At 46.7% G+C, this 25,347-nt stretch overlaps 2 protein-coding genes across 3 annotated transcripts; one reads left to right on the top strand and one right to left on the bottom strand.

Annotated features, from left to right (window-relative positions):
- The first annotated feature begins 1,189 nt into the window (after window positions 1-1,189).
- Window positions 1,190-7,514, top strand: CKMT1B (creatine kinase, mitochondrial 1B). 2 transcript variants are annotated; one of them, XM_081288810.1, is made up of 11 exons: window positions 1,190-1,329; window positions 1,477-1,510; window positions 2,072-2,408; window positions 2,996-3,194; window positions 3,399-3,494; window positions 3,975-4,196; window positions 4,334-4,419; window positions 4,532-4,655; window positions 6,633-6,767; window positions 6,955-7,080; window positions 7,290-7,514. In XM_081288810.1, exons 3-11 carry the CDS (start codon window positions 2,260-2,262, stop codon window positions 7,404-7,406), a joined length of 1,254 nt encoding a protein of 417 aa, XP_081144936.1. In that variant the 5' UTR covers window positions 1,190-1,329; window positions 1,477-1,510; window positions 2,072-2,259; the 3' UTR covers window positions 7,407-7,514. The 2 variants fall into 2 exon arrangements, with proteins under 2 accessions (XP_081144936.1, XP_081144937.1); XM_081288811.1 differs by lacking the exon at window positions 1,477-1,510.
- A 290-nt stretch (window positions 7,515-7,804) lies between these two features.
- STRC (stereocilin) lies at window positions 7,805-24,886 on the bottom strand (the record flags this gene model as incomplete). The annotated part of the gene is made up of 29 exons (XM_081288838.1): window positions 7,805-7,893; window positions 8,073-8,220; window positions 8,305-8,402; window positions 8,653-8,801; window positions 8,982-9,124; window positions 9,659-9,814; window positions 10,397-10,566; window positions 11,200-11,356; window positions 11,538-11,628; window positions 11,802-11,998; window positions 12,417-12,552; window positions 15,401-15,513; window positions 15,633-15,756; window positions 16,792-16,850; window positions 17,104-17,229; window positions 17,696-17,761; window positions 17,912-18,079; window positions 18,223-18,261; window positions 18,529-18,711; window positions 19,060-19,192; window positions 19,460-19,575; window positions 19,713-19,899; window positions 20,085-20,251; window positions 20,420-20,530; window positions 20,628-20,690; window positions 21,688-22,939; window positions 23,694-23,718; window positions 23,806-24,591; window positions 24,835-24,886. 29 exons carry the CDS (start codon window positions 24,884-24,886, stop codon window positions 7,805-7,807), a joined length of 5,304 nt encoding a protein of 1,767 aa, XP_081144964.1.
- Between the last annotated feature and the right edge of the window lie 461 nt (window positions 24,887-25,347).

Here is a 25,347-nt window from a genome sequence, read left to right as displayed (position 1 = left end):
AAAAGTTCTTTGCAAATGTAAAATGCTTGAAAAATATTACATATTATTTAAAATAGCAGTAATTATTAGATAAATCAAATACAGATGTGTTGACTATTTCACATATGCTGTAGGATAATTTTTTAAATGAGTATTAATACATGATATGTCTGTCAGAGGCTCACAAAGAACAATAAAAGTATAAAAATAAATGTTCCTTCTCAGTGGAGCTATTATAAATTAGGATAACTACTTTTCAAACTCGAATAATTTCTCTACTCCTTTGGCTGTCTTATTTCTCCTTCTATATATAATTCTCTTCTCACCCCCTATCTCCTTAACACCCTCTAAGTAAAATTACAACCCTACTGGTTTGGAAGATTATCTCTCTCTTTTATCTGGATAAATATACACCATACCCAGTAATTATATTTACTTACTCATAGCTATACCTTTACCTAGGTAATGGGCACCTTTAGCACAGGTAACATTTTCTGTCTCTCCAAGAGTGACCACACTCTAACTGCAGAACTTAACATATTCTCTGATACTTACTGTCTCCTCAGAAGAAAGAGTTAATAATGGATACCAAAGAGAGATGGATAGTTTCTAAGGATACCTACAAACGAGGAAGGTAGGAAAAAGGACATTCAGGACAGCTAAGGGAATAAGAGTATGGTGGGGAGACATCAGTGGAGCCAGAGGACAATGTGAAGGGAATTTCTCCTTCCAAAATACTCTCTCTTGAAATTTCAAAGTGTCTTCCTGTACTGTGGGTACATTAGGACAGTTGAAGGAAGGGACTAATACCAATATATCTACTCCATCTTAACTGACCCTCCACACTGAAGCCACGAACATCCCTATTTCAGCTCCAGCATTCATTCTCCTCCCTACCAGTCATACGTGGAGCTGTGGAAACTAAGCCCTCTCAAATCTGAATAGGAACTTTATGAAGAGTGAGAGGAGAGAAGACTAGGAGGAAGGCAGAGATTCCCTGATGACCTTATGCCCTTGGACACCATTCGCCTTTACACTCGGGATTAAACAGCATTAGGGAGCCAAGAGAGGAAACACAAGTGGTGCTTGGAGACCTGTGCCTGCCTGTTCCATTCCACACCCAGTCATCTCACCACACCCTTCTCTCTTTATATTCCTCTCCAGTCCAGGAACTGGGAGCTACAGAGAAGGGAAAGAAGGAAGAGAAAGCTAACAATTCCCTTCCCGCCCCACCCCCATCCCCAGTGCAACTAACAGGTAGGCAAGCTCGCAGAGACTACTCGGAGGGAGACCTGTGAGCAGCAAACAGGTTTGAGCCTGGAAAAGAAGAAGAAAAGTAAAAGATTGAAGGTGAAGTAGGGAATGGGGAGAAGGATGGGGAAGAAAGATAAGTAGAGACTTAGAAGTGGAGGCAGGGCTGCAGAATTGGGGGCAGAGTGGGAATGAAGGACAGAGCATAGATGGGAAAAGAGCAAATATTTCTCTGATTCCTTTCAGGGAATTCTTTTTCCACCTTGTTAGGAGAGCACAGGTATGTCAAGGAGGCACCTTGGTACTCTTCCTGGTTCTTAGGAAAAGGTGACCTTGAGCCTGCGGGTGTCTATCCTACTGTCTGCCTCTAACCCTGTGCTTTCTCTGTGTCTTCCTCTGGTATCGGTGCTTATTCCGCGGTTTTCTTGCGGCCGCCTCCCCTGGGAAGATGAGAGGTTGCTGGGGGAGGCCGAAAGCAAGAGTAGAGGTTGGCAATGTCACCTTATCACACCCACAAAGTCGAGGGATCGGGTTTCAGATTAAACCAAAGGAGCTTGGGGGTATGGTGTTCGGGTTTCGGAGTGCTGTGGTGCTGTCCTTTACGTGGTGCTGAAATCTGGGCAGATTCATCCCAGGTGGGCCTACATCCCAGTCTTAGGGGTGCGAGTCTCAGGTCTTCCTAATTATCTGACTAGTGCTGCCCACCCCCGCCCCCGCACACCTAGCGCGGTGGCAGGCGGGAAGGCGGGGCCTAAGTGAGCCCCACCCCTGGAGACTGCGGCTCCAGCCTTCCTCTGCTCTGCCCGCCCTCACTAGCTCATTGCGCCTCTGCTCCAACTAGCTTACTGCGCCTCTCCAGCAGCCTGGTTGGCACCCGATCCTACTCCGGTTTCAGCCACCACCCCCACCCCCATTTGGCATCAGCTTGGGACCCAGCTCCAGCACTCAGTCTGCCCAGTTGCATCCTCCCTTCCTGATCTTGTCGCACCAGTTCCTGCTCTGGGATCCAGTAGTCGGACCCCGTAAGCCATGGCTGGTCCCTTCTCTCGTCTGCTGTCTGCCCGCCCCGGGCTCAGGCTCCTGGCTTTGGCCGGAGCCGGATCCCTAGCTGCTGGATTTCTGCTCCGCCCGGAACCTGTACGAGCTGCCAGTGAACGACGAAGGCTGTATCCCCCAAGGTATCAGTGCCTGAGGCGCGCAGGAGGAGGTTATGAGAACGGAGGTGGGGATAGTGAGGAGGACCTGGGCAACAGACAAGGACAATAATTACAAAAAGACTTCAGTGGGGCGGAAGCGGGGACCAAACCCAAAAAGCAAGAGCATTTGTGGGGACCTTTAACCCGCGGTCCCCGCCACCAAGACCAGTTCTGGCCCTATGAGTTCTACTTGCACCCCTGCCCAGACTCCAAATCCGAAGACCAGGAACTATCCTTTTCACTCTCCATCTCCTTTTCCTGCTGTTCTCCCCCATTTCCTGAATTCTCCTTAGTCTTTCCCCTCCCCCATCACTAATGCTGTGTTCATGGGAGGAAAGGACTGTGCAGGTCTTGGGGAACTGAGCCAGCCAGCCACAGGCAGCTAGAACTATTGGGAAAGAATAGACCCTGAAAGTCCTAAAGAGATTATCAAGGCTTAGCCTACCTCTAATTCCCCCTCCTCCCTTGGAGCAAAAGCAAATGTGGCTAACTGGACAGCTCCCAGCTGATAGCACTAAGTGCAGGCCTCTGTGCCCTCCCTCCATGGTTACTGGGTACCCCCTCCCCAGCGCTGAGTACCCAGACCTCCGAAAGCACAACAACTGCATGGCCAGTCACCTGACCCCAGCAGTCTATGCACGGCTCTGCGACAAGACCACACCCACGGGTTGGACGCTAGATCAGTGCATCCAGACTGGCGTGGACAACCCTGGCCACCCCTTCATCAAGACTGTGGGCATGGTGGCTGGAGATGAGGAGACCTATGAGGTAGGGGGCCCCCAGAGTCTCCCTGGTAACCCAAGCTGTCTTCCCAGTAATCCCACCTCCTTTCTCCTAAAGATCCCTCACTTTCCCTCAAGACTCTGGGCCATCCATACTGAAGTTTTCTGACCCAGTGAAATCTATTCACAAGTGAAGTCTAAGAAGAGATTTCCTCTCTGTAACCACCTCTTCCTCTTAACTCCCCTTTAGATATTTGCTGACCTGTTTGACCCAGTGATTCAAGAGCGACACAATGGATATGATCCTAGAACAATGAAGCACACCACTGACCTGGATGCCAGTAAGGTGAGCCATATATTCCACTTCTGATTTGTGTTGCCTCATGTAAAAGATTTTGTATCTCCAATTCCTTCTTCTTGATTATTTTCTGACTCATGGTCATTATACTGCTGAGTTTTTAATCTTAATGTGGGGAAAGAGTTGTATTTTAAGAAATAGCAGATGTGGAGAAAACAGTAAATAAGAATGACCATGCTCCAAGGTGGGAAGTTTGAGGAAGGGTCCACAATACTCCCTTCAATTGGAGTCTTGCCCAGTTGACTCCTCCCCTCATTGTATGCAGGATGAATACATACCTTGTGTGAAGGAAGGTCCTCTAATCCCTGAAATCTCTCCTTGCCCAAGGGTGTTTATTTCTTTTTTTTTTTTTTTTTTTTTTTGGTGCTGGTGATTGAACCCAGGGCCCTGTACACGCATGGCAAACACTCTACCAACTGAGCTATATATCTACTTGTTTCTATGACTTATATTCCCTTTGTCCCTCAGATTCGTTCTGGCTACTTTGATGAGAGGTATGTATTGTCCTCAAGAGTCAGAACTGGCCGAAGTATCCGGGGACTCAGTCTGCCTCCAGCCTGCACTCGGGCAGAGCGGCGAGAGGTGGAACGCGTTGTGGTGGATGCACTGAGTGGCCTGAAGGGTGACCTGGCTGGACGTTACTATAGGCTCAGTGAGATGACAGAGGCTGAGCAGCAGCAGCTTATTGATGTGAGGGACCCTGAAAGGGAGCTGGGTTGGGGGAGTAGAACCAGAGGGGAGCCTGGGCCAGATAAAATAGCTGGGCTCTGGGTTCAAGGCTTCAATACCTGAAGGATTCTTAACCCAAGTTGCTTTACTTTCCCCAGGACCACTTTCTATTTGATAAGCCTGTGTCCCCATTACTGACTGCAGCAGGAATGGCTCGAGACTGGCCAGATGCTCGTGGAATCTGGTATGAGGCTGCTCTTCACCTCTTTTATCCCCTGTGCCCACATAAATGTTTTTTTCCCCTTTCTTTCCCATTTCTTGTTTTGCCACTTGACCTCTTTACCTCCTGCCCTCAGGCACAACAATGAGAAGAGCTTCTTGATTTGGGTGAATGAGGAGGATCATACTCGGGTCATCTCCATGGAAAAGGGTGGCAACATGAAGAGAGTGTTTGAAAGATTCTGCCGGGGCCTCAAAGAGGTTGGAGAAGAATATATAAGGGGGGGGGGGGCTGGGGTTGTGGCTCAGAGGTAGAGCATTTGCCTAGCACATTCAAGGCCCTGGGTTCAATCCTCAGCACCATATAAAATAAATAAAATAAAGGTATTGTGTCCAACTACAACTAAAAAATAAATGTTAAAAGAAAAAGAATGTATAAGGAAGCTAGGTGGGAGGAAATAAGGAAAACCAAAGAGCAGCCTAGGTAGACTGACATTTCTAATAGTAAAAAGGGTTACCATTTGTTACTCCAGGACAATGGGTATAAAACCAGGACTGTCTTGGGAAAGCCAGGACATACTGTCACCCGAAATATAGGAAGAGAAAAAGAATGTCAGAAACAAAAAGAAGCAAATAAAGCAGTTTCCAGATAATGCAAAGAAGAAATAACTGAGATGGCAAGTTAGTTCCTGGGACATATGATGTGGGATGGTAGATGTGCAGATTAGGAAAACACTGGAGCCTGGATTGATGTAGGGTTGAGAGATTATGGTGTTCAAGATTCCAAAATAATCCCTCAGTTCTGAGTCAAGATGGGCCTTGACTCTAGATTCTGTCATTCTTGCTAAATTATCATGTCTTGGCTTTAAACTAAGAGTGGGAGAAGGATAAGAGAAAAAGGAGGATGGGATGGCTCAAGTTCCAGAATGTATGGCTCTAGATAAGGGATTGAACAGAATCTACAATCCTGTATGGATTGAATCTCCATATTTAATTCTATATTAGAACCTGCTATAAACCCAATTCTTACTGTATGTTCTCTTATATACAGTTCTATTTTAGAATTGAAAGAAAGCAAGCTCCTTTTTTAGATTCTAGCTGGGAAGTTTAAACTATTTTTGGCAATAAGGGATAACATATTCTGACTATGCATACGTAGGGAAGTACTCTTTAAATTAAATGCCTCAGTTTCCTCATCTGTAAAATTGAGATAATAAGATTTCCTACATTTTAGGTTGTTGTGAGACATTAAATAATGCAGATAAAGTGGTTATTCCATATCAAGTACTCAATAAGTGCTAGGTATATGTTGTTATTCTTAATGAAGGGTTCCCCATATTCAGCATGAAAGAACCCCCCATACCATCATGTCTTTCTGAATTATAAACAGGGTCCCCTTTATTAATATTGGCAAATGGTCTTTGTGTTCATTGCACTGACAGATCCTCTGTCTCTTCAACTCTAATCATCATCTTTATGATTAGGATAGCTAAGAGAAACAATGACACCATTCCAGGTCCCCTTTCACTCTCTCACACACACCCCTATGAATCTGGCTTTTCTGTTCTGTTATCACATGTCTCTGCTTTCTCACTTGTGCTCCTTCCATGGCTAACAGAAGGCTTTCTTGCATCTTTCTGTTGCAAAACTTGTACCTTCATTTTTTATCTGAAAGGAGCCTCTGCTCATTGTAAAACATGCAGAATTCATTGAATAATCAATTCTTTCTCAGTTCATTGTACTACCTCTGTTCATTTCCCTAGATCATCCCCAACTCCCATACTGGGAATTTAACCCAGAGACACTTAACCACTGAGCCATGACCCCACTCCTTTTTAAAATATTTTATTTAGAGACAGGATCTTGCTAAGTTGCTTAGGGCCTCTCTAAGTTTCTGAATCTGGGTTTGAACTTGCAATTCTCAGATTCCCAAGCTGCTGGGATTATAGGCACATGCCACTGGGCCCAGCTCCCTAGATCATCCTTAATGCTTTGCTCAACTTTCTTTCCTTCCACACACAATATATTTTCTCACAATCTCATCATAAGGCACATCATTATTTTACAACATCAAAATTGCTTTGCATATATGATGACAATAATCGACTATTTTCATTTAAAAAAAAAACAATGTTATTTATTCACACCCAAGTTTCTTGTTCTATATATTTCTAGAGTTCCTAAGGGAGGGTCCACATATCCTTTGTTTTTTGACTAACAGAATCTTTGTGGGCTCAGGTGGAACGGCTAATCCAGGAGCGTGGCTGGGAATTCATGTGGAATGAGCGTTTGGGATACATCTTGACCTGTCCATCTAACCTGGGCACTGGACTTCGGGCTGGAGTGCATATCAAACTGCCCCTGCTAAGCAAAGTAAAGGAGTTGTGGGGGTTTAGAAAGCAGTATAAGTGAGGAAGAGGATGAGTGTGGATGGGTGGGGTTGGATACTTCAAAAGGAGCCAGACATATTGGGACTAAAGGGTCAGGGGAAAATCTCTGAGCAGATAGGAACAGTCTCTGCCTCTATTGACCCTACCTCCAATCCCTATCTCCCCTCTAGGATAGCCGCTTTCCAAAGATCCTAGAGAACCTAAGACTTCAGAAGCGTGGGACTGGAGGAGTAGACACTGCTGCCACAGGCAATGTCTTTGACATCTCTAATTTGGATCGACTGGGCAAGTCAGAGGTGAGATCCTAAGGGGTGGAGGTACAGGTCTATGGGGGTTGAGATAGTGACAGTGAGAGTGAGCCTCAGGATGTAACAGAATCTGAAGTGAAATTCAGGTTAAGCAAAAAGGCAATTGGAAATGAATTTCCAGAGCAGGAAAGTCAGTAAGTGCTAAAGAAAGAAACTCAGATTATGGGAAGCAGAGATCAAGGATTAGTGTCCTTCAGGTGGAGCTGGTGCAACTGGTCATCGATGGAGTAAACTATTTGATTGACTGTGAACGGCGTCTGGAGAGAGGCCAGGATATCCGCATCCCTGCCCCTCTCATCCAAAACAAACATTAACTCCCTATCTCTGGCAGATGACTCAAGATCCCCAGGACTTCTTCCCATTTAATGGTGACCCATTCTACTTGTCCTTAACCTGTCTCAACCTCCAGCCCCCATCTTAGTAAAGACTCCTTGCTATGCTTCAGCTGTCTGTGTTATTTCTACTGGTGGGTGAGGGGTAGGGATAAACCTCCAGGAAATAAAAAGAAGCAGTGGAGTTGTTTATGATAGAAAGAGACTCCAGATAAGGCATGCCAGGAACACTGATTCCCAGGTGGGTGGAAAGCATTAGCATTTTACCCATATTTCTCATCAGCTTCCTGAGAATAATTGGGATGTACTTCCATTTGCACTTTATTCATTATGATGTAAGGTTTCTTGCTCAATAATCTCTCTTAACTGTAGAGACAGGCTCATAGCAGGTGCCCAGTGAAGCTGATGGTCAATACCAGAACCCAGGAGGACTGTGACCACTCCTGGAGGCCTGAGGCTGAGCTTCGCCCTATGAGGAATAGAGGAATATCACAACTCTGCTTCCCAGGAGCCAATGGTACTTGGAAACAAGTTCTCTTCCTATAGACCCCTTCACTCCAAGGATCTCCCTAGGCAGACTCTATGGGTCAGACAGCACCAAATTAGGGTTTATATTGTGAATCAGGATATAGAGGGTCAGGAACTCACCCTGCTGTTCTGGGCTCTCCTTCCCCTCATGCTGGGCCCATGCAACTGCTTGTCGCTGCTCAGGACTCAGATAGGCCATTTGCTCAGGAGTGACAGCGACAGCCTGAATACTGGTGAGACTTGATAGCTGGGTGGGATTGAACACCACCTGGAAGTGGGGATAGGAGTTAGTGTATACATGTAACTTTGGTTCTCCTGTTGTCAACCCAGACCCCAATGCAACAAAACTTACAGCAAATTTAGGAGCAGGGATGACAGAAATGGCCAGAGGGGTCAGCCCCTGGATCTGTCCCCGTAGCAGTGCTGAAAGAGCCAGGTCTGGGATTCCAGCTATTGAAGGAAGCAGGATTCATCTAAATGTTATAGACTGTCATGTCTCTTCCCTTCTCTTCAAACCTAAAACTTCCCTTCCAACTATTCCCAAATTTACCTTTTCTAACATTGTCTCCAACTCCTTACCTAAACATTTTCTCAGACTTCTGCTTTAAGAAGTCCAAAGCAGTCCTCCACCCAGTCCACCCATGATATGGAAACCAAATCCTGAAATTTAGCACCAACATTTAGAGTCCAGCCTCCCCACCTGCTATTGTGCCAATTTCAGTGAAGATCTCAGGTCCCCAGTTACTGACTGGGCCAAAACCACCAGGAAGCACAAGGAGGTGGGCCAGAACCTCCAGCTGTTCCTCAGAGCACTGGAGATGCAGGTTGCCCAGGAAGAGAGCTGCTTGGCTGTGGAAAAGTGGGAAGAAAGGAAAATTCAGCTTCAGTGATAGAGGCTGTGGTTAAGAGGGAAAGAGATGATTTCAAATGATCTCCCTTTATTCATGGGACTACCCCTTCATAATCCTTCCTCCCCAGAGAGCCCACCTTCACCTCAGCACCATCACCCATAACCCCTCTACAGGTGACCTAAACTCCCAACTGCTGATATGTTGTAGCTCCTCTGGCCGTAGTCCACAGAGCGTGTAACCCAGTGCTGTCAGGTGAATGAAGTCCAGGTGGCTCACATGCCGACCACTCTGCCGTAGGAAACTGGATACCACAGCCCGGAGCTAGAGTGGAGGTACAAGCACATAGGATAAGAGAAATCATGGGAAATTAGTGAATAGGGAAGTTATTAGGGGATTAGGTAGCTGCTACTGGACCATATCCTTTAAAAAAAAAAAATCCCAGACCTGGCTCTTTCAGAAGACCCAATGGCCGAGGGGGAAGGTTAAAGATACCCACTGCTCAAGAAAAAAAAAGGAGGGGGGGGAAGAAAAAAAAGGAGGCAAAAGAAAAAGAGGCAAGAGAGAATATTATGTGTCCAGGACCTCACTGTGAATAAATCACCGAGTTCCTTAGATAGCTAGAGTGAGCTATTGAGAAATGACAGAAAGAATGGTCAGGGAGGGGCTGAAGTTGTAAGTGGTAGAGTGTTTGCCTAGCACATGTGAGGCTCTGGGTTCGAGTCTCAGCACCATACTTTTAAAAAAGAATGGTCAGGGAGGGTCACAGGAAAAAATTCCTTGGACTTTGGGTAACCTATAGGCCTGGGTCTATGGGATGGATTTTGGGGAAGTGGCAGGGAGGAGAGAAGGTATTACCTGGACAGAACTCCAGCCATCTATCTGCCCCAGGGTGCTCAGTACTCCCCAGTCTACCAGGGTCAGCTCTTGTAGCTCTCGTTCTCCTAGACCAATTAAGAGCCTGCCCAGCTGCAGGATCTGCTCAGGACGAAATCCTCGGGGGGGACCCCACAACTAGGAAAAAAAGAGGAATAATGTGAATGGAGAAAGCACTGCACTAGGAGTCAAAATGTTGGGTCTTAGTCTTGTCTCTAACCTTAGCTGTGGAACACTGGGCAAATCACTTGCCTTTTCTTTACTTTCCTCAACTGTAAAATGAGAGAATTGGATTATAGTTTCTGGGACTAAAAAATTAGAGTATCAATAGAAAAAAGAAAACTCTAGTCTGAGTTCTAAACCTTCAAGTACACCAGACTCACTGATGTATCTGTTAAAATGTAGATTCCTAGACCCAACCTGAGATTCTTAGTCTAATATGGGACCCCAGGAACAGCATTTTAAAAACCTGCCACTCAGATGGTTTAATACACACTAAATTCGATTCCCACTACTCTAGTCTCTCTATCCACTATTCTAGCCCCTTTCTTCAACATTGATCCCCTCTGATCTATTTGTGATCCAAAACCCTCTAACCCTTTAATCTCCTGTTTCTTCCCCTCTCGCCCAACTCCCCATTTTCTTGTGTCCTATAACACTCTCAACCAACTTCCTCATGTTTCCCCCCCTGCAACTCCTACTGGCTTCTCTATCCCTAACCTGCTTTGCCTTGCCCATGGCTGCTCGTAGTTCTTCTGGACCAAGTCCTGGATCTCCCGCAAATAGTGCCAGGCAGTCCTCAAAGTCCGAGAGCTCCATTTCAGCAATCTGTGTTGCAGACCAGGCTGCTGGGAAGGTCCCCCTTATGTCTGCACAATTTGGTACAGGTTCTGAGTAGAAAGGCAGGTCTGGGGGTCAGTATAGTATTAAAATATGCCCAGAGAGATATCTGTAGATGAATGACCTTTCCAACTTTTGGAGGGTGGGGTAGTGTAGGCAGGTATGAGTCAAGGAATGATTATGGGGTGAGATTTATAGGGCTCAGAGAATATTAGAACAATAAGTGATTGAAGAGGAACAAGGGCTGATTTCATAAATGCACTACTGAGGAAGTTGCCCAGTAATTTAATGACAAAGCTAAATTAGAATTCAGGTATCTAACTCCAAAGAATTTCTAGCTCCCAAGTAGTCTTCTTCCTTCTGGGGATCTCAGTAGAGAGCTCCACACAAAGCCCAGGAAGAACTGAGTTAGGAGTCCTAGACTAAAAACCTAATGGGTTATAAACTCCCAGAATCACAGAACCTTAGAACTAGAAAAGAATTTGAATATCATTCCTCCAATCATTTTGTTTTGTAAATTACCAAACCAAACCTGCTACCACAGATTTGCGAATTTGTTCTAAGGACTCACCACACCACTGAGCTAAAACCCCAGCTCTAGAGGCCAGACTTCTGACTGCATCATTGTTTGAGACCCTCTTCTGTATGGCCTGCTGGACATATGAGTATTTGGGTAGCTTCACCTGGAAGATCCTCAGCAGCTGGCCGCACAAACCCAGCTACCAGGGCTGCTTTCTTGGGAGTAAGATGTGGCCCCAGACACAACTGTCCAACTCTGCTCTGTTCCCAGCTATGCTGCTTTTCTAGAAGCCGCTCCAGGGTCTCTGGACACAAAGCCTCCTGCATGACAGAGGAAAGGGAAGGTGGGGAGAGCCACACAGGATCAGGGCCAGTTGCTGCAGCTGCTATGTCTGTCAGCAGTACTTTCCAGAATCAGACTGCACACTTTTTGGCCTAAGATCCCCAATACCAGCTTATAGTCCCCTCTATGCATTTACTCTCCTTTGTTCTTTCATCTCACCCTGGGGATCAAGGAAATATCCTCAGAAGACAGAGTAAATACTAGGCGTCCAGCTTGCTCTACTTCATCCTGGCTCCAGAACTCTGGTTTCCTGGGGGGACAGGAAGAAGATCATGGGCTAGGGAGCTGAGGGAACTATGGAAAAAAAGAGGATATGCTAGGATTGGGAGAACTTAGGACTTAAGCAAATGGAATAGTCTGCCCCTGAAGATGATGGGCTGGGTATAGGGTAAGTTAGAATCTGAAGTTCTCAAAGGTCCATACCCAAGAACAGGCTCCTGTAACAGCAGCCATCCCAGCTCTGTAGCAAACGTCTCTCCTAGGCAGAATCCCTGCAGCTGACTGAGATGGGATAGCAGGATTGGTAGGGGAATTCGCCGTGTGCTCTCTATCCCTAGGAATCCAACCAAGGGACCCAGTTTCTCCAGCACTTCCTCTGAGATTGGGGTCTCCTTTGGAGCCTAGAGAAGAGTATCAATCCTTGGACAATTTATCTCTGACTCAGAATACCAGCCTCTTTGATCCAGACACCAAGCCCCTGGACCTTCCCTCCCTCATGCTCCCAAGTTAGCATCTTTGTGAGCTCATTGCCTTTGTTCACTTTTTAAAAATAGCGAATGAGCCCAGATATGAGGAGGCATAAAGACTGAAAGGTGGAATCCAAGAGATTTCTTGAACTTCAAGGGGTATGGACAAGAAACATGAAGCAGATTATCAAGGAGTAGAATCAAGAGGCAGATTAAGGGGATAAGGCCTTATACATAGGAACCTATTTAGTAGCAAGGAGAGGGAGGTGGGGGTTAGAACACAGAGAACACTGTTTGAAAGGTACACATTGCCAAGGGTAACAGATCTGAATCTGGAAGCGTGAACTCTTACCAGGTTTTGTAGTACCCTCTCTGCCAAGGCTGCCTGGTGGATTGGGGTCAGTGCTAGCAGCTGCTCTGGAGCTCCTTGTATCAGCTCTACCACCAACATAATAGATTCATCAGACAGTCTGTCCATCAACTGGATCCTATTATAGCAATTAGACAACAGGTGCACTCACTTGGAACCGAGCCAAGTTGAGAAAGGACCCCACATTCCCCAGATAATTTATGTGACTAGATCAAGCCCTGTGACCATGAACAGGAACTGATATCAAACAGCCCTGAACAAATTCTCACTGTTTGCTTGAAGGGAGAGAATGAAGAGAGTGACCTATTTCTTGTCTTCCTAAAAAGAAATAACAATCTCACCTGATCTAATGGACTCCAAAGCTCTAGATATTAGTTTTTAAAATTCTTCACACCTTTTCACAAATGAGGATTTCTGATTCATGGTCTTAATCTTTCACCTCATCCATGCCCTTGGGATTCTGAGTTATCTCAGAGAACCAACATATTTAAATGGATTTGAATGGTGTTAATAAAAACAAAAACAAAGCCCTTTTGCCCAGAAATCAAAGTAATATCCTGTACTCTGTAAAAGGTTGCAAATTCTGGAACTGGGCCAGTTATATACGAGAGCCAAAATCGATGGAAAGGCATATAAAAATGCATATATGAAGTCAACAGCTTTTTACCATCACCACATCCCCTGGACCACTATAACCCTTCCTTCTCCAGCTCTGACTTACAGTTCAGATGGCAGTGAGGTGAAACAGGATCAAAAAATGGGAAAATAAATATATCAGGGAGATATTCATAAGCTCCTAGGATCTCTGTGATGGAGAGGGCTTAGGTTCATCTGGTCTTCCCGACCCATACTTGAATCTGCTCCATAGCATTTCTGCCACAGAGCCACCCAGCTTAGGATTGAATAGCTTCTATGGCTGAAAACTTGGACTGGAACCACCATTTGACCCAGCTATCCCACTCCTCAGTTTATACCCAAAGGACTTAAAATCAACATACTACAGTGATGCAGCCACATCAATGTTTATAGCAGCTCAATTCACAACAGCTAAACTATGGAACCAACCTAGATGTCCTTCAGTATATGAATGTATAAAGAAAATGTGAAACCTACATACACACACACCCTGGACTATTACTATTATGGCATTTGCCGGAAAATAGATGGAGTTGGAGAATATCATGCTACGTGAAATAAGCCAATCCCAAGAAACCAAAGGCTGAATGTTTTCTCTAATAGGTGGATGCTAATTCACAATAAGGAAGAGTCACTAGAAAAGAACAGAGTTACCTTAGATTAGGTAGAGAGAAGTGAAGGGAGGGGAGGAGAAGGGATGGGGGATAGGAAGGATAGAACAAAACAGACATTATTACTTTATGTATACATATGACTGCATGACCAATGTGATTGTATAACATGTACACTCAGAAAAATGAGAAACTATGGGGCTGGGGTTGTGGCTCACTGGTACAGCACTTGCCTAGCATGCCTGAGGCACTGGGTTTGATCCTTGGCACCATGTAAAAATAAAATAAAGATATTATATCCATCTACAACTAAACAATATTTTTTTTTAAAAATGAGAAATTATATCCCATCTATGTATGATATATCAAAGTGCATAAATGTATTCTACTGCATGTATAACTAATTAAAACAAATTAAAAATTAAAAAAAATTGCCACAAACAACTAACAAATAATCTCAATAATTACAGAGTTGTGTTAGTTGTTGTTGATGTGTTTTATTAAAACTCAGAAACCATTTCTCCTTTCATTGCCTTGAAATGTATGATTATCTAGGTCTTAGTAGCAAGTGAATAAATTCAATCAGACTTTCATAAAAAAAGAATGCACTACCTTAATTTTCCACATATTATATAAAAATTTGTTTTTAACTCATTAGTCCTTGTTAGTACAAAAGGACCAAGCCAGGTGCAAACTTCATGGATCAGCACAGCCTTTATTCAGCAATGAAATCACACATCTGATGGAACCACTTTCCTGGTAGAAAATGAGCTACTGGCTAAAGAGGGAGTCTTTATATAGCCCCTAGCTCTTTTATTATGGGTGTGGATAAACTAAAACCTATTTACTCCTATTTGTTTTTGCTATATATAGGTTACTCTGAGAGGTGACTTAATTATTAACAGAGCATGTCAGTTTGGGCACTCAGGAAACTGATTTGTGAGAATTTGAAATTTTACTGGGCAATATTTTTACTTGGAGAAGAATGGAGGGTCTGGGGTCAGTGTTCAGTGCTTATTTCTTTATCTTCAGGGTCCCATTGTATTGTCACTGGGAAAGGATTTATTTGGGGATGAATCAATACTTTGGCTTCCTTTCTAGGGATTGTTCTGTCATGGGGAAAGAATGCACTGGGAAAGGATCAATGCCATCCACGTGCTGCCCTCCTCTTTATTCCCTCTTCCCAGACCACACTATTTTGGAGTTTGTCATTTTCCATATCTTACAGTCCTCATCTTGCCCTATGGAACTATTCAGAAATATGCCCTTATACATTCTATTTGATAGCCCCTCAGGGATTTGAAAGCATTTGTCATGTTTTTCATATATTTTCTCCACTCCTCAACATATAGAGAACACAAAGCCCTAAGAAGATTACAATCCTTTGGAAATTGTAGTCTGCAGAGCTGTAGTCTGCAGAATTGGACCATTGCCTCCCTCATTTCAGATACTCTTATTTGATTAATGTGACCTGGGTTATATCAAGATTACTTGGCAAGTCACGGCACAATGTTGTCTCCCTCCCCTGTCCTATGCTGGGGCCATATTCTGGGAGCCAGGCAATACACAGAGCAACTTTGAATAGAACCCTCTACTTCGGGCTATAAATGATATCAGGAAACCACCATACAGAAAACTGCTTCCTCTTGGGCATTTCCTAAGGGCAGATCTTCTAGTTGAGCTTTCTGAGGATCCAGTACCTCCAGCCACAGAGCTTACGGTAAATCCAGTAGTAGCTTGGTGTCAAGTTCACTCAGTTCTGGCCCCAGAGTAGTCAGTTCTGGCTCAGGCATTGTCATCCTCCGTTGGAGTTCCACCCAGATGCAGGACCTCTGTGGGACAGGGTGGGGAAGCAGGGTCAGTACAGAGCCAAGCATGGGTTCTAGGTTTCTGCACCCAGGGTCCCAGTCTTGGTGTTCCTGCTAGTTACTGCCCAAGTACCCTCTCTTACCAGGTTCCCTCGAACCCCAGTGGGCAGTTGATAGAGCATGTGTATTACTTCAAGAAAGTCTACCATTGAGTTGATCTGCTGCAGAAACTCACAGGACATGCCTCCTGCCAGGTTTCCCAGAGCCCTGTGGGAGTGGGAGTGGGAGTGGGAGTGGGTAGATATAACACATGCCACAGCCTGTCTGCTCCTTGATATCAGCACTCTTAACACAAAGACAGATGTTCATTTATGGTCATTTACAGTTGGAGAAATGTTCATACACATATCTTCTCATTAACTTTCCCTAATATCGTCATTGTTTATCAGAGAAGAAAATAAAGATTTAGAGAGGTCAATTGACATTCCCAATATCAATCTACCTGAAGTGTGGTAAACAGAGACAAGAACTATGTATTTAAGTTCTGAAGCCCCTAGCTCTTTTATTATGGGTGTGGATAAACTAAAACCTATTTATTCCTATTTGTTTTTGCTTGGCCAATGGCTCTGAAGTTACCTTGAATTAAACGAATAACATCAAATGTCTATTGGGAGTTTGTATTGGACCAGATACTATATTAAATATCTTATAGGACTTGTCATTGTTTTTAGTTATAGATGAACACAATACCTTTATTTTATTTATTTATTTTATGTGGTGCTAAGGATCAAACTCAATGCCTCATACATGCTAGGTAAGTGCTCTACCAGAGTTACAAATGCACCCCCTGCCTTGTCATTACTACCTATGAGGTAAGTACATTTTAATTCTCTTTCTATTAAAGAAAAGGTTGACGCTTGGAGAGGTTAAATGACTTGCCTAAGAACACAAGTAAGTGATGGGGACCTGAACTCAGCTCTTCTGAGTTCCTTAGCTCTAAGTCAGGATGGGCATGGCACTGTAAAAAGACAGAAGGGCATGGGGGTGGGAGAACCAGAGGAATGCTGATGAGACTGGACTATGAATTATCCATCCCTGTATCCCCCCTTGCATATCATAAGGTACCTGACACATGGTAAGAATTTTTAAAAAATATTAGTGGGGGATGGGGATGTAGCTCCATGGTAGAATACTTGCCTAGTGTGTACAAGGCCCTAGGTTTGATCCCCAGTACACACACACACACACACACACACAAAACGTCAGTTAGATTAAATTGACCGCTCAACACAAATTACTCACTGCAGATTCCTAAGGGTCAAGTTAGTGGGCACCTGCATCTTCTTCCAGAGAAACTGTGCCTACAAGAGAAAAAAAAGAAGAGTTGCTTCCCAGCAAAGATAATGCCTAAGATGTTAGGGACTCAGTTCTGCCTCTCCACTCTGTAGGCCATACCAGTCCCTATTCTTCCAAATAAAAGACAGAATGAGAGAGAGATTTTTTTTTTTTTGAGAGAGATTTGATTACAAATTACCTTAGGGATAAGCCACCAAATAGGGTAAAGGGTGGGTAAAGAAGATGGAAGAGATTGAGAAGAAGAAGTGAGAGAATTACCTGCTGCTCAGACCATGGCAGCTCCCGGTAACGTCTTCGGTTTGCCAGAAGAGCCGCAGTGTCCAGTTGTAGAAGTTTTAATGGGAGCAGGGGAAGCAGGCAATCTGGCCACGTGGTGGGGATGGGCTGCTGGTATGATGGGCGTAGCAGTGTAGTAATAGGTGAGAGGGTCTGCACTCAGCCCTCAGAGAAGGGGAATCACAGGCATAGAAAGGAACCAAAGCTAGGATAGTTATGGAATGGCATTTGCCACTGTAGCCATGAATACATAAAAATCTATTGTAGTTAAGGGTTGCTGCTAGTTGGGCACCTGATAAGCTAATGTCCCTTAGTTTCTCTGAATCTTGGTGTTTTCATCTCAAAGTGTGGTGGTTGGCTTAAAAATTCTCAGGAACTTCTGGCTTTGACATTGTAGGATGATGGGATCATGCTGTCCTGTATCTGAAACTGGGAAGAACTACTAATATTTAAGTGGGCACAGAGCTAACTTGAGTTTTCAGACCACTGCAAGGCAAGTGTGCAAGGCAACACCATCCAGATGGAACTGCCCCAGTACACAGAGAGGAGCTCAGTTGGGAGATCTCACACATACCTGACCAGGGATACACACAGCTGCACCGGCACCTATTGTACCCATATTTTTAACACCATCTTTCACCTGCATGAGAATCAGTAATGTATTTGTGTAAGTTTGTATGTAAAGTAATTGGTAAGTATGGGGTAGGGAGGTTTCCTGATTATAAGAAATTTGCCCTCCTCCCAACTGGCACCCATATCCCTGATGGTCTCATCCTTCCTACACTCATACCCGAAAGGTCTGCAGCAATGCTGCGGTCTGGCAGGCAGAGAGGCGTGACAGTTCAGGGGCCAGGCAGGAACAGGCCCCAGTCAGTACTCTCCTAGGAATGACCTGGAGGGTCTGGGGACCGAGCCCTGGCAGCAGAGAGTGCAAGGAGCAGAGCTCCTCCAGGGACAGCTGAGGAGCAAGAAAGACAAGAGGTCTGAGGAAGAGGTAGAGTGGTGGGAAGACAACAGTCACAATGCAGCATGGCAATAGGTACGAGGGGGACTAGAGGGCAGGGTAAAGGGGACAGAGATCTCCAGAGGGCTGCTACTCACATCATGTCTAGGGAGGAGCCGTCCAAGGAGCAAAACAGCCTGGAATGGGATGAAATAGAAAACAATAGTCCTCAACAGGTTCCTAGGGCCTGCTCTCCAAAACTTCCAGCTCCCTCTCAACCATCCCCAGTGACCAACATGAGTCAGGGTCCTTCTTGAGCTAAGGAAGAGGAATGAGGAAGACCCTTTTGGGATAGGGTTCACCTTTAGTGCTCACCCAGGGAAAAAAGGGCTGATATTGTCCCTAAATGTGATTCTCTTGACTAGGGCTCCAGAATGTGACACTAGAGAGTAAGACAGGCCCACCTGGGCAGGTGTGACACTGGTTCCCTGTAGGGCAGGAAGCATAGCTCTAAGCTGGGGCTCTGACAGCTCCTGAAGGAAACGGAGGCCCAACTGAGGGAAGAGAGGAGCCCAGACTCGCAGATCCCTGGGGCTTAGCACAGTTCCTCCAGATGAGCGCAAAACCCCCAAAAGCTCATACGCCACCTGTAACCAAAGAAGGTTTGAGACTGGAGAGAGAGACAGATGGATTTTAACCTCCTCTTTAATACCACACCCAGATTTCCAAGGACCTTTCCTTGGAACCAGGGATGGGACCAGAGTAGATTAAGTTCAAAATGGCAAAGGACGTTTTGGGGTACCACAGACCAGATAGGGTAGGGCCAAGAAGAGGTAGTAAGAGGTAAGAATGACCATGGAGGGAGAAATGAAGGTACCAGAGGTAGGGAAGGGGTTGGTATCTCTGTGCTTGAGCTTGGTTGGTAAAATCAGGCAAGTCATCCACACATCTCAGGGAAAGGCTGGAGTTTTATAGGCCTATGTCAAGGGGCTTACCCGTCCTTCTGGGCTGAGGGTCCCATTGGCTGCACATTCCAACAACCCCTGTTCTACTGGTCCCATTGGATCACTCAGGGGCACCAGACTCTGCAACTCTTCAGGGCTCAGGAAACAGGCAAGGGACCCAAGTCTGAGGAGAGCATGAAACTGGCCTTCATGTGATTACTGAGCCTAGTACTAAGATAGGGACTATGTGAGTATGTGGCATAGGCAATTTGATGCATAAACTAGGAAATGTGGGCACCATATGTAAGTGTCTCTCCTGGAGCCCTACACTGCCTAGACCCGTTGTGTACTCTCTTTCCCCTTCCTTCCTAGAACACCAATCCACATGGCAGCTGTACCTGCCTCTCTTCCTCTCCCATCTGGTCTGATCATTGTTCCCACAAACACTCACCTGCGTACCTGCTCCTCACCATCCTCAACACTCTGATTCACCAGGCTGCGCAGCACATGTCGGGCATGCCCTGGCCCAAGACCTGCCACTGGCCAGCTATCTTCCAGGGCCTGGATCTGAGATGGGGAGGGTCATCCTGTGTTGGGGCACTATAGGACACTTACAGGGAGGGGCCCACTAGGAGACATGTCACTGATTCCTACCCCAACTACCAGAAGACAGGCCAGTCAAGTAAAGAAGATGATTTTCATACCTGGTGAGGGCTGAGCTGCAGAAAGTTCTCCAGAGGGAGGTGGGGGAGCAGGGGCAGTACTGCCCACAGCAACTCCTGGGGCCAGGCAGGCACTTCTCCAAACAGTTCAGGAGCCAGAAGTCGTTTTGCCAGGGCCTCCTTTTGTTCAGTCCTCATCCCTGGGCTGTGATTCCGGATAGCAGCCAGGCTATGGAGAATAATGGGTCTTAACCCTTTACCTATTCCAAACTATTGTCCCCTGATCTTCTGTAGCCCTGCTCTCATGGAAGGAAAGGAGACTGTCATCAATTTAACAGGGAGGAGTTATGGACAGGGCTACTAGGGTCATGGGGATGGCCTGATACTAATGAAAACTGGAGGAGTGGTGCTTACACACTGTCATTGGCCAATAGAGATGGTGGGAAGCGCATCAGGTCAGAGACAGCCAAGAAGGGGATGAGTGGTGACAGGTCAATGAAGAGCTGGGAGGTCAGGCTTGGGTACCGCTGGAGCAGCAGGGCTGTTAGGCGACCCACAGCCTGCTCCTCGGATGGGGGCACCTGGGAGACACAGGAATGGATGCTAGCTCTGGAGATGCTCGGTATTCTTGCCATCTCCTCTCTGGAGTTCCTTCTCCCACTAAGGCAAGCCTCTGGAATACTAGGTTCCAAGCAAACTTCATCCCTAGATTGCCCTCCATCATTGCTCCCTCCTCCCTCTATGCCCACCTGCAACTGGGCCCAGGAACGATGCATGAGTGTCAGGAAGCCCTGTGCAGCCTCCATCTCTGCTGAAAGTACCAGCTGCTGGAGATTTTCTGGGGGCATATGCAAGTATGCCTGGGAACAGGAGATCATGGTGGGCATGACCTCACTGGACAAGGACGTCAGGCAATGGCTGTCACCCAGTCCACCCCTGCACCCCTCCACCTGTTACCTGCACTAGAATCTGTAAGGCCCAAACACTCTTCTCCCTCTGTAGCAGATCCCACAGCACAGGCTGGTGGGGAAAAAGACAAGATGCCAAGATAGCCTCTCTTCTGTCCTCCTGCAGCTTCCCCAGGCACCCAAACTCAACGTTGGAGGGATGATTAGCCTCCATTTGAAGCAAGTATGTGTGTCTCTTCAGAGATTGAGCCCCATTAAGTCTGGGTCCATGTTCCAAGCTTTTCCATGTCCTCTCCCATGCCAGGTCCACAGTTGGCTCAACAAGTATTTATACATCTAAACCAAATTACTACCAGTCTACCGGATTCCATTTCCTTGAAGCCAGAGCTTAAAAAAGGGGGCCCTAATGTGGGGTCAAGGATCTTTATATACCCAATAGAACCTAACAAAGTGCCTTGCACATAACAGATACTCAGTGAATGAAATATGGTATTTAACATATTTTAAGCCCTTTCACTCTACAGAGAAGAATCTGAAGCCCAGAAAAACTGATTTACTTATCTAAGATCACACTAATTTATGGCATAATTGAACCCAGCCCAAGCCTTCTGATTTGTAGTCCCCCTGAATCTTTCTCATTCCTGATTTACCTTCCTATATACTGCCAACCCCCAGTTCTAACTTGTAGGGAGGGGATTAGAGCCCTCTAACTTGATTCCTCTTCTTTCTGGAGTAGAAAGGGGGAGAATGAAAGAATGAAAAAGAATAATTATAATATAACATTTATTGTATGCTTATGTATCATACAGTGAGCTAAGCCCACAGCATGTCAGCATGTATTATCTCATGTAATCCTTACAAGCCCCCTAAGGGGATTGGCACCATTATTACTCCTAGTTTATAGATAAGAAGAGAAAGATATTGCTCAGAGAGGCTAAATAACCTGTCCAAGGTTGATCATGGAACTAAGATGTGAACCGGAGCCTGTCAGACTCTAGAATTGTGTGCTTACATCACTGTAAATGCATTCTCCTGCCTCTCACATTGAAGGAATTCCCCTGGAGGTCCCTCCCTTATTCCAGGAATTTTCCCCCAAGGGAAACACTCACACTGAAGCAAGACAGCAGCTCCATCTTGCTCATGCCAGAGCTAAGGCTAATAGTGGGTTCGAAGTCTGCTGGGGTTGGTTGTTCCTGCTCCAGGTACTCCCCAACTGTCCGCAGCACACTGCGCCGGCCCTCTGGGCGGAAAGCATCCCAGAAGGAGCAGTTGTCTGAGAGACTGGAGAGCAGCAGGGCCTGGCCCAGAATCCCTTGGGCCTCAGTCCCTCCAGCCCCTGGACCCAGAAGAAAGGCCAACAGGCGCAGGAGATAGTGCAAGCGAGTGGGATGGGCAAGGGCCGGCACAGAGGACTGACAGCGTGGTAATTGGGATAGCATGCCAAGCAGGAATGGGCCTGGGGCCAGGCAGAGTGGAGATGGACCCAGAGGTGGCAGAGAAGGCAGAAGGGGACCTAGTAGCCCTTCTAGAAAGCAAGTGTCATTGCCTCCACGACTTATCCTGCACTGGCCTGCTAGCCAAGGCCAGAAGGGCACCAGGGCCTCATATATGGTGTCATTGGCACAGACCATCAGCAGGAAGCTGCCTCCATCTGGGCAGCGTTCTCCACAGGGTCCAATGTGGCAGGGTGGGAAGGCAGTGGCATCTGAGGTTGGGCCCTGGCACACATGCTGAACCCAAGCCTGGTTGCTGGGTGGCACAGCCTGTAGACTTGCCTCCACACACAGTCGTTCAGCCCACAGAGTCTCATTCTCCAAAAAGCAGCCCCAGAAGATCTCTGGGGTGAGGGGTACAGGGGGCAGGCCTTCAGGGCAGCTGGTGGGAGGTGGGAGCAGGCCAGCACAAAGCCGCTTTACCAGGCGGCGATTGGGGCCAGATAGGACTGAAAAGGAGAGGTTGCTACAGATTGCATCCAGAAACTGATCAGGAAACTGGTCATGGCAGGCCTGTAGCCAGCCTTGGGCACCTGGTGCCCATGAGACTGCATACCACACAGCTGTCTGGCAGATGGCAGCGGTGCTGGGAGGGGGTTGTGGGGTGGCAGGCTTGGCATGCTGGCAGAGCAAGTAGATGGAGAAGTTGGAAATGCTATAGGGTGGTGCTGGGCCTGAGTGATTCTCGCAGAGGGCCTCCACAGAGATGGCTCGTCGTTGGCGAGGGCTGAGGTGGGCTGAGGGCTGGGAAGTCCTGGGCAGAGGCACACCGGTGCTCAGGCAGTGGAGGAGGGCAGGAGGTGGGGGTGGCGATCCAGATAGGAAGCCCAATGCCTGGACATCCCAGGAAAGATTGTGCCGGATGCCCCTGGGTGCAGAGGGAGGAGCAGGCAGGATCTGGTTAGTTCACATTTCTTCCAACTGAAGAGTATGACCCTACCCCAGAGCCCTGCAGGGGGCGTGAAAAGCATAGGCTTTTCCAAAAATGAGGTTCCTGAGTGTAGGTGTTACTGGGTTAAATGCTAGGATGAAGAAAAGGAGAGAGCTGTGCTGCCAAAGCACAAAATCATCTAGGAACAGCCCCGGTTGAACTCCGTTCTGTCTACCTGACTCCTTCCTTTCTCCTTTTTTCATCTGGTTTTAGGTAGCTTAAACTCAATCCTTGATTGGCCTCATATCAGGAAATCTGCCTAGCAACTGAATATGCCTAACTACGCTGACACTGATGTACTGAATTAGTAAGGGAGTAGAGGAATTCAGTCTTTCTTCTTTTTCCATACCCCATCTTTATTAGCTAAAGTTTATTAAGCCAGGTACTGTTCTAAGCAGTTTATACATACAATGTCAACTCATTTCATACCTTACAACAACTCTGCAGTAACTAATATTATCATCTTTATTTTACAAATGGGGAAACTGAGACATAGAGTATGTAACACGCCCAAGGCCACGTGGCTAGGAAGAGATGGACAAAGAACCCTAACCCAGACATTCACACTCCAAAACCCCTAAGCCACACTCCTCCCATCAGTTTTCTCCTTGGCTCTATAGGCTAATGTCTTCAGCCTCCAACTCCAGAGTTCCCAGGTCCAACCCCTCAGAACTGGTCTTTTGTTACTTACCAGAGAAGCAGCTGTTGAAGGTTACCTAGGAGGAAAGAGCAAGAAAGAGAACTACCCCAATCTCACCCATCTTGCTCTACTTCATCCAAGCCCCCTACCCAGCATCACTCACCTCCCTGGCACTGCCCATTGACATCAGGCTCTGGCTGGCCCAGAATGGAAAAGACCTCATCCTGCAGGGAGTGAGTGACACGGAGCAACCCTTCCTGGAAGGCAGCATAGAGGGGGGCCCCCACTGTGCGTAGCAGACCACCCCAAAGAGCTTCCTCAGAGCCCAACTCCCCTGCTGGGGTAAGCAAGCCCAACAAACCCTGCAAAAAGTGAGGGGCTGGCTCCCTCCCATTGAGACCTGTGGCATTGGTGGTGTCCACACTGGACTGCACCTGCACCAGGGCCTGCCAGCGTGTGCCCTCTAACAACAGCAGCAGAGAAGGCAACCAGTCAGCAGCCAGGACACAGTCAGAGGGACCATCACGGGTGCATGGGGGTCGTGTAGGGGCAGGGGGCCCTCCAGGAACTAAGGCTCCCAGCAGTACCTCCACAAGGCCACCCAGCACACCTGCCTGGTGCACCAGGAAGTCCCGGGGAGTTTGTTCCTGTCCCAGCAGAGCCAGCACATCCCCCAGCAGCCCTAGCATTGGCTCCCAGTCTGGGCTGCCTCTCAGTGTCACTAGGAAATCATGGAGCCGGAGAGCTGGGGGCTGGAGAGGTGGGGGTTCTCCCACTGGTCCCTCCCCCATTCTCCCATGCTCAAAGGAAGAAGAAATGTTGGCCAGGAATGCAGAGAACCGTGAACGGCTGAGGGAACTCTGGGGAGCCTGGTCCAGAGTAGAGAGGAATGATTTCAAGAGAGAGAGACCAGGGTCCAGGGACTGAGGTCCGGTAGGGGTCAGAGTCACTGTAAGGAGAGAAAACAGAGGTCACTAATAAGGAGAAAAAGCCCAGTCAGCCTTGCCCCTGAACACAATTCCCTGCCTGCATGTAAAGATGAAGTGAGGTCCCTTTCGTTGGCAACAGTCTCTGCCCCTCTTCCTTGTCCCTTTAGTATTTTTTTTTCCTATCTGGTTAACCTACACATTCTTACATCTCTTTCTAAGCAACCCTCCCCTTAATCCTCAACACTGTTCTCTGTATCTCTCACCTGTGCAGGACAGCAGCAGGAGCAGCAGTGAGGGCCAGAGACTCAGAGCCATGTTTCCAGGTAAGCACTGGTACTAGAGGTGAATTCTGGTTATTCTCACCTTGTGTGGAATAGCCAGGTGAGGGCAGGGCACTATAGGCAGCCCAAGGCTCCACTGACATGGTAATGTGGTCTTTCAAGAAACAATATCTGTAACCTGACAGCAGGTTTGTCACCTGAGCCACTGAATACCTGATCCTTTAGCTCTGGAAAGGGTGTGTTTCTGTGAGAGAAACCAATGATAGGAGATCCCAGGAGGCCCTTGGAGGAACCCAAGGAGTTATTTTGAGTTAGGAGCCAGGGATGCAAAGAGAAGTAAGCAGACATAGAAACAGAGAACTGGAGATCATATGTGTAATATGGGGGTCTGTAGAAAAATGTAAGAAAACAAAGAGGATGCAAAGGAGCTTAAAAAGCAGGTAGATTCAAGGAAATTGAGGAAGGAAGGAGGCCACAAAGAAAGGAACTGGGCAG

This window comes from Spermophilus citellus, assembly GCF_964194105.1.
Source record: "Spermophilus citellus genome assembly, chromosome: 4".
NCBI lineage: Eukaryota > Metazoa > Chordata > Mammalia > Rodentia > Sciuridae > Spermophilus > Spermophilus citellus.
Note: the sequence above shows the minus strand (reverse complement) of the source record. Positions and strands in the feature narration are given on the sequence as shown.